Below are 14,082 nucleotides of genomic sequence, written 5' to 3' on the forward strand. Positions count from 1 at the left end.
CCACACACGTCTGCTGATTAGTACTTAGATAAAAACTTGAGAGAGACTCTCTGAAAATCTCTGGAGCTCTCTCTGTAGGCAGAGAGGTGAGCAACCTCCAGTACTTCCCAGTGAACTCTAGCCACTTTGTTTTCCCTGAATTTTCAGATCTATCTTTTGAAGGAGTCTGCCAGGATCCACCTGGGTTCCTCTTCACTCTGTTGTGCTCTGGAACTCTAATTAATAACCTAGGGTAATTATAGGACTCCCCATGTTCATTCACTCTCTCTTAGTGATTGCTCTCCTGTGCTGCCTGTTGTCCAAGATCAGAAAGCCATAATTTAATGTATTTTTTCTGATTTCTTAGTTGTAGAATGGTAAATCTGTACCCAATTATGGTAGTTTTCTGTTGCTGCCATAACAAACTGCTACAAACTTAGCAGCTCTAAACACTATCAATGCATCATTTTTATAATTCTGTAAGTCATAAGTCCAGCGGGCTTAGCTGTTCTGTTTCAAGTCTTGAAAGGAAAAATCAAGATGCCAGTAGAAATCTGAAGGAGAATCTATTTCCAGGCTTATTGGGGTTGTTGGCAGAATTCAGTTACATACAGTTGTACAACTGAGGTCCCTGTTTCCCTGTTGACTGCTGGGTGGGGGTTGTTCTCAGATTTTAGAAGCCACTCACATTCCCTAGCTCATGACCCCTTCATCTTAAAGCTTGCATCAGTGAGTCAAGTCATTTTCATGCTTTTTAAATATCTCCTGCCTCTTCTTCTGCCATACCTCTCTATTTCAGCCAGAAAAGATTCTCTGCTTGTAAGAGAGAATTAGATTGGATGCACCCAGAAAATCCAAGATAATCTCCCATTTTGTGACCTGTAACCTTAATCACATCTGCAAAGTCTCTTCTGCCATATCATGTAACCTATTTGCAGATTCCAGGGAGTAAAACATAGACAGCTTAAGGAAGTCAATATTTAACCTCCCACACCAGTTACTACATCTGAGATGGAAATCGAAGTCAGTTTATTTTATTATAAAATGTATTAAAAACAATGAATACGTCAAGAATAGTGTAATGAACAATTGAATACTCACTAGTAGATTCTATCAAATATTAATATTTATTATAATTATTTTAGATTTTTAATAAAACAATACAGTAATTGAATGATATTTTATGAGTTAATAGGATACAAATGGAGGCTTATTTTGTTATGTGAGCCTCCCATGGTTTAAGCTACTAAGAGTTCAAATAAATTCAGCAAACATCTAGAAATAAACCAAAAGCTTTAACCATTTAACTAAATATATCTGGTTTGTTCCTAAAAGGAATTTTTCCTTTCAGAATTTATTTTATGGGTGTTTAAAGGGTTAGAATGTGCTAACTAGGTGAGAGTTCTAAACGTACTGGATTTTCCATCCCATTATGCTCTAACTAGCAATAGATGAATGTGGTAGAGAAGGGAGAGTGGATGATCCTCCCTACCTGAATCTGCCTCTTGGGGAGCCAACCAAAACACTGACTGGACACATTTGAGCCCAGTCATTCTCTTTGGGCTTGTTGTCAGAAGTTTTCCCTTCTGTGTGTAGCTAGGAGGTATCTAGCAGTGAACAAGGCCTCTCTTTGTTTTATACTCACAGGTCAAGCACTGTTATTAGCTGTGCCCACCACAAAGCCTGCTGTGCTTCCCTCAACCCCCTTTCCAACAGGTCAGTTGGCATTTGTTCTGTGGGGAATGGGGAAAGGGAACCGTGTTCCAAGCCCTAGGCTTGTCCCTTCCCAGATCTAAAGCCACACTGGGTGTGATCATACTCCTGCAAATTCTCCTTGCCTCTGAGAAGCTAACTCAGGAGCTGTTGCTGCCTATTTGACGGTGACTTTCAGGCTGTGTCTATTTTCAAATCTTCATCTTTCTAAAGTTGGGTTTAGAGGATGTTCTAACTATTAGGGATGCTTCTGTTTGTCCTTATGACAGGTGATGGATTATCTGCAACCATAGCCACGACAGCCATGACCCTGCCATCCACACCCATGCCCCCAGCAGGTAAGTCTTTTGGAAAATGGGTGAAGGAGCTAACATTTATGAAACAACCATGATGTGATAAGCAGAGAAGTAGATGCTTTCACTTAACTAACATCTCATTTTATGCTCACACAAACCTACAAGTAAAGTTACTCCTGACCCACCCTCATTTTTTTACACAGAAAGACAGAGGAAAATTAATTTACCTAGGATTAATTGACTAGAAAATGGTAGAGTAAGGATTTGAGCACATACTCTCAGGTCCCAATCCCATATACCTCTACTTGGCCAAAGCTTCTGAGGGAGACAATGCTAGAGGGACAGAAACTTCTGGCAGACCTAATTGCTAAGACCCAGATACATCAAGACCTTAATTCAGAAATTGTAAAGTCTGATGTCTTTCAGATCGTCTGTGTGTTGTCTTTTGTTTTCTCTGAAACCTTTTAGGACCTTTCTCTGTTCTTGTGTCTTGAGCTTCCATGATGTTTTACCTTGGTCTGAGTCTTTTTTCACACATTATTCTACATACTCCATTTAAGCTTTTAGTCTAGAGATGCATATTCCTCAGTTCTTGCAAATTTTCTTGAATTATTTGTTTGATAATTTCCTCTTGTCTGTTTTCCCCCTTGAAATCCCTTAGACAGATGTTGGATTTCCTATATTGATCAGCTAAATTTTGTAATTTATTTGTTTTTAATTTTGCATTTTAAGATCTTTTGCTGTGTATTAAAGTTTTATTCAACATTATCCTTTAAGTGTTTGTTTTTTAAAAAAATTCAGCCATTGTATTTTTTAATTTCCAAGTGCATTTTCTTATTGCCTGGCTTTTCCTTTTTCATAACTTTCTGTTCTTGTTTCACAGATGCAGTACCTTTTCTAACTGTCTCAGTATACGTATTATAACTCTACTCAAAACTTTTTTCTCCTTTTGTTGTCCCTGTTTCTTTTCTCTGTTTTTCTAGTTGTTCTAATTTATGCCTCTTAGGCTGGATACTTTTCTTAAAGATCCAGGCATTCCTGGCTATCTGTTTGCATTTAAGAATGAGGCACTAAGGAGCTGATGCAAGTTAGGTGATGTCTCTCTGCTGGTTTTCCAGCAGCAGAATGGGGAAAGACAGCTAACACGTCCAGATCTCAGCTCTACCCTCAGTTCACCTGATGTCTGCAAGAATGGACCTTCAGGATTTAATTTCTCCAGAGAATAAATTCCCTGGCTGTGAGTGGGGAAAAAAATAAAAAACCCTTCTACAGATTTTCAACCAACAACCCTTTTTAGCATGGTAGTGATTGACCAGTATTGTAAACCAGGTGAGTTATTAGAAGAGTCAGTGGTCGTGTCCTTAAAACACAAATCCATGCAAAGATACTATTTAAAAGCAGCTTGTTTATAGTTTTATCATGGAATAGATGGGACTATAAAGCTGTTTAGATCATTTGTCTTGCATGTTGTAGTTTTGTATAATACAACTTATCTGTTTTACAAATTAGTTTACTTCATTCTGCAAATTATGGTGCCTGTTTCTGTTGGGGTGATCAGACCCAACACCAGGCCGTGGGGGCTACAGAGTCCAGCAGAGTCAAAGGAATGAGAAAAGACAGGTTAAGAGTACATAAGGTGGGTCCAGGGGGCCAGTGCTGGTATGGAGGCTGCAAAGGCCCCCACGCTCTGGGAGCCTACACTATTTACTGGTGATCAACAAAGAAGCAGATGGTGAGGATGTGCGGATGTGGGGGTAGAAAGGTAGTGGTGCATCAAGTGTAGCTGTGTCAGTTTCGCATTTTCTTTGAGGCATATAGCTGCTTGAGATGATGGAGAACATGTTTACGAGCCTGGGAGAGCAACCAATAAGTCTGTGCACATTCCAGAGGCCATGAGGGATTTTATGCCCTGAGCCCTGGATTCCATCCAAGCCACGAGGGGTTTTATGCCCTGGGCTTAGATTTGTGGTGCGGCAGGGCGCCTTCCACCCTTTGGCACAGAGCTTGGTGTTCCAAAGGCCACATGGAGTTTTAGACCCTGGACCCCGGACATCTTCCAAGACTCTTTTATATTATGACAGACAAGCCAGTCCTGCCTCAGCTCTTCTACCAACATGTTTCATTCCTCAGTAGCAAGTCGAGTCTCATGTTCTTAATTTAAAATTTAAAGTTCCATATTGGAATGCTTGTGTTCAAATTTGAGAAGGCCACATAGAAATGTATGACCTTGAGCAGATTACTTGAACTCCCTGAGTTGCAGTTTCTTTATTAGCAAAAAGGAAAAAATAATTAAAGCAATATCAAAGACTCATTGTGAGGGTCAAGTAAGATTAAACTTGTAAAGCACTCCTATGGTGCCTATAAGGTGGTAAACCCTATGAAATATTAGTATTGTCATTATCATTATCATGACTATTTTGTGGTATATGAAAGATATTAATATATATAACTAGTAGTATAAGAGCCCAATATAACAGGATCAAGGCAATATCCTGACACAAGGAGCCCAGTCCCCAGTCCCCTTCCCCTTGTGCCCCCACAAAGAGCCTGGAGGGAGGTGAGGCTGCTGAATGGCATGAGGAGACGCTCAAGCCTTGTGGAGGCTCTCATTTAGGGCACACAGGGGACCGCGTGTGATGATCTCTGAGATCTGGCTGAGGCCACCATTGTGTGCCACCAGCTGCAACGTGGCCAGGCTATGGCAGCCCGCATAAGGGCCCACTTTTGGTCAGGCTCCAGGAAGATCCTGCTAGATGACTTGCAGCATGTGGGCAGTGAGAGCCACCTGGGGCAGTGCGTGCACAGGAGCTGGACGAGGCACAATTGTGGGCACCTGGAGAATGCCAGCATCATCTGCACAAGTGAAGGACTGGCTCTCAGTCCTCACTTAGATGTAAAATATTATTCCCCAGGATCTTTCCACAGAATTGGCATTGTTGCAGATAGCTCACACATGAGAGTATATAGATGATAGATGTTCTCTCTTTACTGGTAGGTGCCAAGTCTTCAATCACTTCTCCAACAGGTAGGACCAACTTCCCTTTGTTAACTAGATGAAACACTTGTGGATATTTTCTACTGATCTTAACCAAGAGCCAAAGATCACCTCCTACTTCATCTTACAAGTCTTCTTTCTAGTTCATCTTGCAAGATATGCCGCTGACCTCCCTGAGGAAAGCAATGTACTCTGTGATTGCCTCCACAGAGCCTTCTTAACCTGCAGGCTCAAACTGCAGGGACTGGCACGCACAGCTTCTTACGAACAAAGAGCAGCATCCAAGCTTCCTAAGTGGTACAAGCCTGCAGGAACCTCTGTACATCAGGAAAGAAAATAAAAGTTACCTTGAATATATTAGTCCCTGTCTGTGTTAGGACTAGTTCCATTTTCTTGCCCTTTACTGCATATGTGAGTTGAAAGGTATAGAAGAATGATCAACGTCACCTTTCTTTGGCATCTGTAACACCTGAATTGCTAGCTTCCAGGAAATGAAACCACACCATTAACACATGATTGAACCTAGTTAGTCAATTTAAGAAAATAATACTCTGTGATTCAGGACACTTGATATTTACAAATTGCCACCATACACGTGATTTAATTTGATCCTCATAATATCCAGTGAAGTTGCCAACACAGAGACTATCTCCATTTCTCAGATGATAAAACTAAGGCTCAAAGAAGCAAAAGAGCTTTATTTATTTTTCTTACATCTTATCTGCTGTACTCCTTTAGAAAACATATTGACACATAGTAGTTGCTCAGTAAATGGTGCCAATGTTTATCCCGGTATTTCAAACATCTAACTACCTGACATGGAATTGAAAAATGGGAAGTCGATACAAGCCATGCAACATTTATGCTTGGTAATAAATCATGAGGCTGATTGCCGCCAGATTCTAAACCACATGTTCAAATAAGTGTGATATCAGTCTTCTGAGAAATGTCACACAGATAATAAAGTCAGTACTTTCATATTTTTCACCTGGGGACACTTTCTGTCCATAGTACTTCACTCCTGAGATAATTTGGCTAATAAACACCAATCATGGTGGTCCCTGATGTCTGTCTTTGTACAGAGTCAAAGACATATAAAGTTTAAATTTGGATGGATACTTAAGAATGTACAGCAAAAATTCTGAGTTTAATTTCCTCCTTATATCCATATTTTTACATCAGAAAAGAAGACAAAATGAGCAATAAAAATGTTAGACTTCATACAGTTACCTTATTTTACCTGAATCTTGTTTCAGTAAGAAATGAGCTGGTTAGGGTTAGGATCTTTGAAAACAAGTAGACCTGGCTTCATATCCCAGTTCAGACACTTCAAAGCACTGAGCTTCTGGGCAAGCAACTCACTCTCCCTGAGTCTTGGTTTCTGCATTTGTAAAATAGGAGGAAATAGTCCATCCCTTACTTGGTGGTCATGAAGTTAAAACAAGGTCACCCAGGCAGAGCATTTGACCTAGTGTCTGGCAAAGAGATAGCATATGATAAATGCGATCCTAGCTACCGTCTTGTTTTGTCTCCGTTACAGCTCCTGAGTCATTTGCTGCTCCTGGGGCAACAAAACCCACAATTTATGGTAAGCCCCTACCACAAGGCACACAAACACCTGGACTTAAAGTGCTAGAGCATTGGGCTGGAGAGGACTTTCATGAACATCTGGCCTACCTCTTCTGACCTCACCCCACCCCTATGTTCCCAACATCGGCCTGAACCCATTGAGTGTCTGAGTCCTCTCTGCAATATCTGCCCAAGTCATAGACTGTGAGACATCTGTATATTGCACTTGAATGTTATCACTTAGCTAAGTGAAATACCTAAAAGAATAGTTAGGGATTACATAGGTTACTATATGTAAAGTTCTTAGCAACCAGTCCCCTGACTATCCTGGCACGTGTGTGCATATTCACACACACATACACACACACACGTGCGCACAGAGACAAACTTAATTATTCCATTCACTGAGGTAGTCAGATTTTTACCATGGCCATTTAGTGAGCACTTACACATGTGCCAGGCATGGTGAGAGAGCACAGAAAGAAGTCAGACACAGGGACAGCAGCAGCAGCAATGGCACCTAACATTAACTGAGTACTTACTATGCACCAGGCCCTATGTCAAGCTTATATCATGCATTATCTTATTTGTTCCTCTTGGTTATTATTCCTGTTTTACAAGCTAGGCCCCTGAGGCTTAGGGAGCTTGCATAACTTGCCCTGTTCTAACTCTAAAACTGATGCTCTTACCCACTCCATCTGTTGGTCCCTGCCCCAAATGTGTCTATTATCCAGTAAGGATGTCAGACACACACTAGGCCACCACCATCAATGTAGATGATGGGAAGTGCCATGAAAGGTATACAGAACATAGAAGGGAGAGGATTACAACTGGGGGATTCCAGGAAGGGTCGATGGAGGTGGCAAGGGGAGGAGAGCTGTAGGATGGATAGAATTTTAGCCTGTGGTCCTGGGGATAGCAACAGCTTCTAGGAGCAAAGAGAAGGACAATGCTTGAAGGAACGATTTACAGCCAGGGGTCCTGTAAGTACCTTGTGAGGGTGCTTGAGGTGCATCCATCCCATCACACTCACAGGAGACCCCACAGCTCATTGGTTATTCCGTGTCTTCCTCTGAATAGGCAGGAAAGAGGTAATCTAGGATTTGACTTTGCTGCATTGATTATCTGTTGGACACTCTCATTTCACCCATATTCCTCAGCTCTTAAAGGACATGTGAGCACCAGGAGGGCCCCTGAGCCTTAAGTCTTGAGTTCGTTCCACAGGTATCATTGGTCTGACTATAACTCAATTCCTACCATGTTTTCTCACTTGTCCCAGAGAACAAGAGTGGTAATATTCATTAAACACTGATTATGCACATGCTATGCTATGTTAGCATTTTATATGCATTACCCCATTTAGTCCTCAGAGCGACTCTACTAAATGAGCATTATTGCTATCACCATGTTTGCAGAGGAGAAATCAGGCAGGTAGAGGAACTTGCCCAGGACCACACCACACAGTTAGAAAGCAATGGGTGTGGAATGCAAATGCAGGCAGTCTGACTTCAGAGTCCAGGGAGTCAGGTCTAAGCTGAACTGATTCCCTATGGGAGGAGAAAAGAGGAGAATTTCTGCCCACCAGCATTTCACTCTGGTGGGCAGCTGCTGCCATTTCAGGGAAACAGGCAGCCCAGCTACTTGGATAACCTCAGGGAGAAAGCCTTTTTATATCAAAGGCACCAACATCTTCTAAAATTCCACCATCAGTTACCAGCTGCAGGAGCCTGCATGGAGGTGAGGCTGCTGAATGGCACAGGGAGGTGCTTAGGCCGCGTGGAGGTTCTCATCCAGGGCACGTGGGGGACGGTGTGTGACGACTTCTGGGACCTGGCCGAGGCCGCCGTTGTGTGCCGCCAGCTGCAAGGTGGCCAGGCCATGGCAGCCCACTTCGGGGCAAGCTCTGGGAAAGTCCTGCTGGATGACATGCAGTGTGTGGGCAGCAAGAGCCACCTGGGGCGGTGCGTGCACAGGGGCTGGGCCAGGCACAACTGTGGGCACCTGGAGGATGCCAGTGTCATCTGTGCTGGTGAGGGGCTGGTTGTCAATCTTCATTTGGAGGGCTGCTTCTAGTTCCTTCACTCCCCTCTCCTCTACACACACAAACCACACCCCACAGCTTAGTCCAGGAACATAGTGGAGCCAGGCAGGTAACTGGTACTGCCTACAGCCTTTCAAGTTCTACATAAGCCTGACCATCTCCTTGACTGCAATGATCTCTAAGTATGACTCACAGGCTGCACCCAGGCTCAGAGGTAAACCTCTTCAGTTTGAAAATCAGGATGAACATGAATTTAAAAATCAAAACATTTGACGTAAAAATTCAAATTCTTACATGTTGTAACAATAAATAAGTGAAAGCAGAATTTCAGGCACAGAACAATGCATCCTTTGACTACATTAACTGGCTGGATCTGAGAAAGAGCTGTTCCTTTGGACATGGAGTATCTTTGCAGTTTTCACAGCACACACCTCCCCACCACTCTATTTAGCTTACCTGCATGATCCTCAGAAACTTTTGAGCTTGTGGCATCCAGGTAACAAGCCAAATCCATCAGCTGGTGTTCAGGACCTCCATGTTCCTAGCCTACCAAGGTTCCCACACCGATCTGTCCCCCTGGTCCTCCCTAGTCTTTTCTGGTCCTCTCCTGCTTGCAGCTGGAATAATGTCTCTATGAATGACAAGCTCTGCAGGTTGAATCTGGCTCATCCTGAGCCACATCCCCTCTGTGGGGCATGGGGCCTTCCTCAGCACCTGAGGCCCCTGGGGAAGCACTGGCTATCCTGGGACAGTCAACATTTGCTGCCCAATGTCCTGTCTAAAATCCTCAGGAAATGCCAAAATCCTCAAGAGCAAAGCCTCTGCCTCTTTCTCCTTTCCATTGCCCTAAGCTCCCTAAATGTAGGAAGTTCCCAATAAACCTTTGCCAATGAAGACAAGATAACATGCACAATTCTTCTTTATGTTGACAGGTGCTGATTCCACAGCTGCTCTGCCTACAGGTAGGACTGCATGTCACATTCAGTGTCAAATACTAGACTTACCCTGATGTAAAAAAGATTGTGAGGTTTAGAATCAGATCTTTATTTGATTCCCAGCATCATTTATTCATGCAACAGATATTGGCTGGGTGTCTACCCTGTGCCAACTTCTGTGCCAAGCACTGGGGATGGGGATACAGCGGTGGTCAAAACTCCCCTGTTTCTTCTTCTTCTCTTCTTTTTTTTTTTTTTTATTTTGAGATAGAGTCTTGCTCTGTTGCCCAGGCTGGAGTACAGCAGTACTATCTCAGCTTACTGCAACCTTTCTCTCCCGGGTTCAAGCAATTCTCCCTGCCTCAGCCTCCCAAGTAGCTGGGATTACAGGCGCCCACTACCACGCCTGGCAAATTTTCGTGTTTTTAGTAGAGATGGAGTTTCACCATGTTGGCCAGGCTGCGTTCAAACTCCTGACGTCAGGCCTCCTGATCTGCCCACCTTGGCCTCCCAAAATGCTGGGATTATAGGCACGAGCCACCACGCCTGGCCCCCTGTTTATTTTTTTAATGGGGTTAATACTCCAACAGGAGAGATACATGTGATATATAATCACCCTCAGTTACATAACCTCAGCCAAGTTATGTTATCTCTCATCCTATTTTCCTCTTCATGAAAGTAGGGACAATAAAGAGCTTTGAATAAGGGCATGAATAGGGCAATGCCTAAGGGTACCTGTTACCCAGCAGCACTCATGCAGCAATGGCTGCTTGTTTTGGGCACATGTGGACCTAAGGAAGTAGGTGTGAGGGATGGTAAGGGTCTGGCCTGCAGGAATTTGATCCAGGCTGGCCTCTCACTGGATGAATGACCTTAGCCTTCAGTCTCCTCATCATTAGAACAGGCTTGTTGGATTCTATGTTCCCTAAAATTCTATGCCTTTGGCTTTCTGTGACTAATAAAGAGAGAGTAAGCAGCTACATGGTCTAGCTACATAATGCATGTGCCACTGTGGAAAGCAAGAAACTGTTGCCAAAAACCAGAGACATAGGATTTGTCATAGGAATTAAGGGAGACTTCCTCCCCTACAACATTTTATTATGGAAATTTTTAAATATACAACAAAGTTTGAAGAATTTAACGAGGAACTCCTACCTAGATTCCATGATGAGTCTATAAATTCATCTATCATTTCTGTATTCATACATCGATCCATCTCATTTTTTATTAAAGTTTGATTATATACCATAAAATTTACCCATTTTAAGGTCCAGTTTGGTGAATTGTGGTAATTGTATCCAGTTGTGTAACTACTACCACAGTCAAAAACAGTTCCCATGCCGTGCAAGGCTTCCTCATGCCATTTCAGAGCAGATTCCAAGTCATGACAGTGGCATATGTAGGGAGGAGGCAACAGAGAGAGAGGTGCTGGCCAATGGATGGCCTCTAGACAGCCAGCCCCCTGGGGCCAACGGCCTATGAGCTTCACTTTCGCTGATTGCCACAGGGTGCACATTAGTTCATCCACAGTAGCAATGTCATGTTCTGCCCTAAAAGGAGACCTCAGGGATCTGAGCTCATGGGCCTCAGAATGCCCCCTCACCATTATTCCTGCTGAATCCTGGGAGGGGATGGGCATCCCCTTGAAGCAACTGTATCCTCTCCCCATGTTGTGATGTTCCCTGATGACAGTCCTTCCTTTTTGCCCACCACTAGCCCATGAGAACCTGCTCCCCACATCATTGGTGATATCAGTGGCTCAACACCCACCGTCTTCTGCACCACCAGGTAGAGCTGTGTCTTTTTGTATTATGCCTTCTGAAAAACTTCATTCATTTGACAATGATGGATAGACAGAGAGGCAGAACAGACAGACAAGCGGGTTGAGAAACAAATGGACAGGTGGGCAGACAGGTAGATACAAAATCTTATCAGTATTAGGGGTATTCCAGGAGTGGATGACTAAGGGCAACTTCTTTGTACTTAACAGTGAGTTTTTAAGAATGCAATTTGAATAAATTACAACTGATAGTGGATGGACTCTGTCATCTTCATATACACAGAAGCTCCACATTGGCTCAGATTAACTGGGAAAACTGAAGCAGTACTTTACTCATTACTACTAGTGACTGGACAAAAGTCAAAGCTACAGAGCCCACAACTAGCCAGAGAAAAACGTTCTGGCTGATATTGCATTAAGAGCTCTTTCCAGGCCTGGCGCGGTGGCTCACGCCTGTAATCCCAGCACTTGGGAGGCCGCGGTGGGTGGATCATGAGGTCAAGAGAGCAAGACCATCATGGCCAACATGGTGAAACCCCGTCTCTACTCAAAATACAAAAATGGGCATGGTGGCGCGTGCCTGTAGTTCCAGCTACTCAGAAGGCTGAGGCAGGAGAATAACTTGAACCCAGGAGGCGGAGCCAAGATCATGTGATTGCACTTTAGCCTGGTGACAGAGTGAGACTCTGTCTAAAAAAAAAAAGGAAAAAAAAGAGCTCTTTCCAGCAAGCCCATGTAGATGGCAGAATTCTCAAAAGAGATGAGAGATGTTTCAAAATTCAGATGCATTTATCCCTTAATTTCTAAGTTTGCAAGACTTTTTAGACTAGTTGATAACTTCTGATATATCCTAAGACATAATCACAAAGTCATGACCAGTAAAATCCTTTTTGGAAAAAGAGTTTTTTAAAAAAAAGATGTGAATTACAAAATTAGTAAACTGAACAATCAAACAATCGAAATTCTAAAATATATTTCTGCATTTAGAAAAATCTCGGTGTGGTGGCATTATTACTAACTCATCTGGAGCGATTAGGAATCCCCCACAGAATGAAATGCATGACAACATCACTTGTGTGTGGGACATCAAGGCAAATGCATCTGATCATATACTGCTGGCATTTCCACATCTTGAGTAAGTCCTAAGCTGTTACTAATGTACTTTGCGTAGCTTTTTAACTTTCTTATTTTGTTTTTGACAGATAATAATTATATATATGTATAGGGTAGGATGTGTGTTGTGACACATGTATACATTGCAGAATGATTAAATCAGTCTAATTAACATACCCATTGTCTCACATACTTACCATTTCTTTGTGAAAAGAACAGTTAAATTCTACTTTTCTAGCAATTTTGGAACATACAATACATTACCATTGCTAACTACAGTCACCATGACATGCAATGTATCTGTTAAACTTATTCCTCCTGTCTAACTGAAACTTTGTACCCTTTGACCAAATTCTGTCTCTCCATGCACCTCCACTCTTACCCCCAGGCTCTGTTAACCATCATTCTACCCTCTATTTTTATGAGTTTAGCTTTTCTAGATTCTGCCTAAAAGTGAGATCATGCACTGTTTGTCTTTCCATGCCTGGCATATTTCACTTAACATAATGTCCTCTAGATTCATCCATGTTGCAAATGACAGAACATCCTTCTTTTTTAAGGCTGAATAGTATTCCACAGGCATATACACCACATTTCCCTTATCCATTCATCCATTGATGAACACATAGATTGTTTCCATATCTTGGCTATTGTGAGTAATACTGCAGTAAGCTTGGGAATACAGATACCTTTTTGACATACCGATTTTAATTCCTTTGGATTTACACCCAGAACTGGGATTGCTGAATGATGTGGTAGTTCTATTTTTAGTTTTTTGAGGAACATTTTCCATAATGGCTATACTAATTGACGTTTCCATCAGCAGTGTGTAAAGATTCCCTTTTCTCCACATCATTGACAACATTTATCTTTCTTCTCTTTTTATAATAGCCATTCTGACAGCTGTCGTGATATCTCATTGTGGTTTTAATTTGCATTTCACTCATGATTAGTAATGTTGGGCATTTTTTTCATATACTCATTAGCCATTTCTATGTCTCCTTTTGAGAAATGCCCATTAATGTCCTTTGCCCATTTTGTAATAGAGTTATTTGGTTTGTTGTTGTTGTTGTTGTTCCAACAACTGTTGTATCAACAGCTTGTTCCTTTTTGTTATTGAGAAGTATTCCATTTGTGTGGATGTACCAGGGTTAGTTTGATCATTCCCCCACTGAAGGACACTTGTGTTGTTTATAGTCTTTTAATTTTACAAATCAGTCTTCTATGAATGTTCATACACAGTTTTTTGTGTGAATATAAGCTTTTGTTTCTCTAGGATAAATCCCAAGAGTACAATTGCTAGGTTGTACGGTAAGTACATATTTAGCTTTTTAAGAACATACCAAACTATTTTCCCGAGTGACGACTATTACAAATTCTCACCAACAACATATGAGAGATCCAGTTTCTCCACATCTTTGATAGCTAGTATGGGGTATTATATTTTAGCTATTTGTAATTTGCATCATTCAAATCCTATGTATGTCTTATAAATTTATACTTAGGTATTTCTTTTATTTTTTATTTTTTGGGGTGATTATAAATGACACTGTGTTTTCCATTTTAGTGTCCACATGTTTGTTGCTAGTATAGAGAAATACAATGATTTTTATGAGTTTTCATGAATTTTTAATTAAAATGAAATTGACCTTTTATTCTTT

At 41.9% G+C, this 14,082-nt stretch overlaps 1 protein-coding gene across 3 annotated transcripts in view; it reads left to right on the forward strand.

The window, feature by feature from the left end:
* The window catches only part of LOC745251 (deleted in malignant brain tumors 1 protein), a 70,295-nt gene that overhangs the window by 3,168 nt on the left and 53,045 nt on the right, over nucleotides 1-14,082 (forward strand). For 2 of the 3 annotated variants that reach the window (XR_010147061.1, XM_063782232.1), the window contains exons 3-7: nucleotides 1,962-2,030; nucleotides 6,524-6,571; nucleotides 9,526-9,555; nucleotides 11,245-11,316; nucleotides 12,296-12,443. Coding sequence is in view for 2 of the 3 variants with exons in the window: in XM_063782232.1 (XP_063638302.1) it covers nucleotides 1,962-2,030; nucleotides 6,524-6,571; nucleotides 9,526-9,555; nucleotides 11,245-11,316; nucleotides 12,296-12,443 (367 nt within the window). In the remaining variant the exon portion in view is untranslated. Of the gene's footprint in view, nucleotides 1-1,626; nucleotides 1,696-1,961; nucleotides 2,031-6,523; nucleotides 6,572-9,525; nucleotides 9,556-11,244; nucleotides 11,317-12,295; nucleotides 12,444-14,082 lie in introns of all 3 variants that reach the window. The other variant, XM_063782231.1, reaches the window with a different exon arrangement.

The sequence above is a fragment of the Pan troglodytes genome, chromosome 8 (assembly GCF_028858775.2).
Source record: "Pan troglodytes isolate AG18354 chromosome 8, NHGRI_mPanTro3-v2.0_pri, whole genome shotgun sequence".
NCBI lineage: Eukaryota > Metazoa > Chordata > Mammalia > Primates > Hominidae > Pan > Pan troglodytes.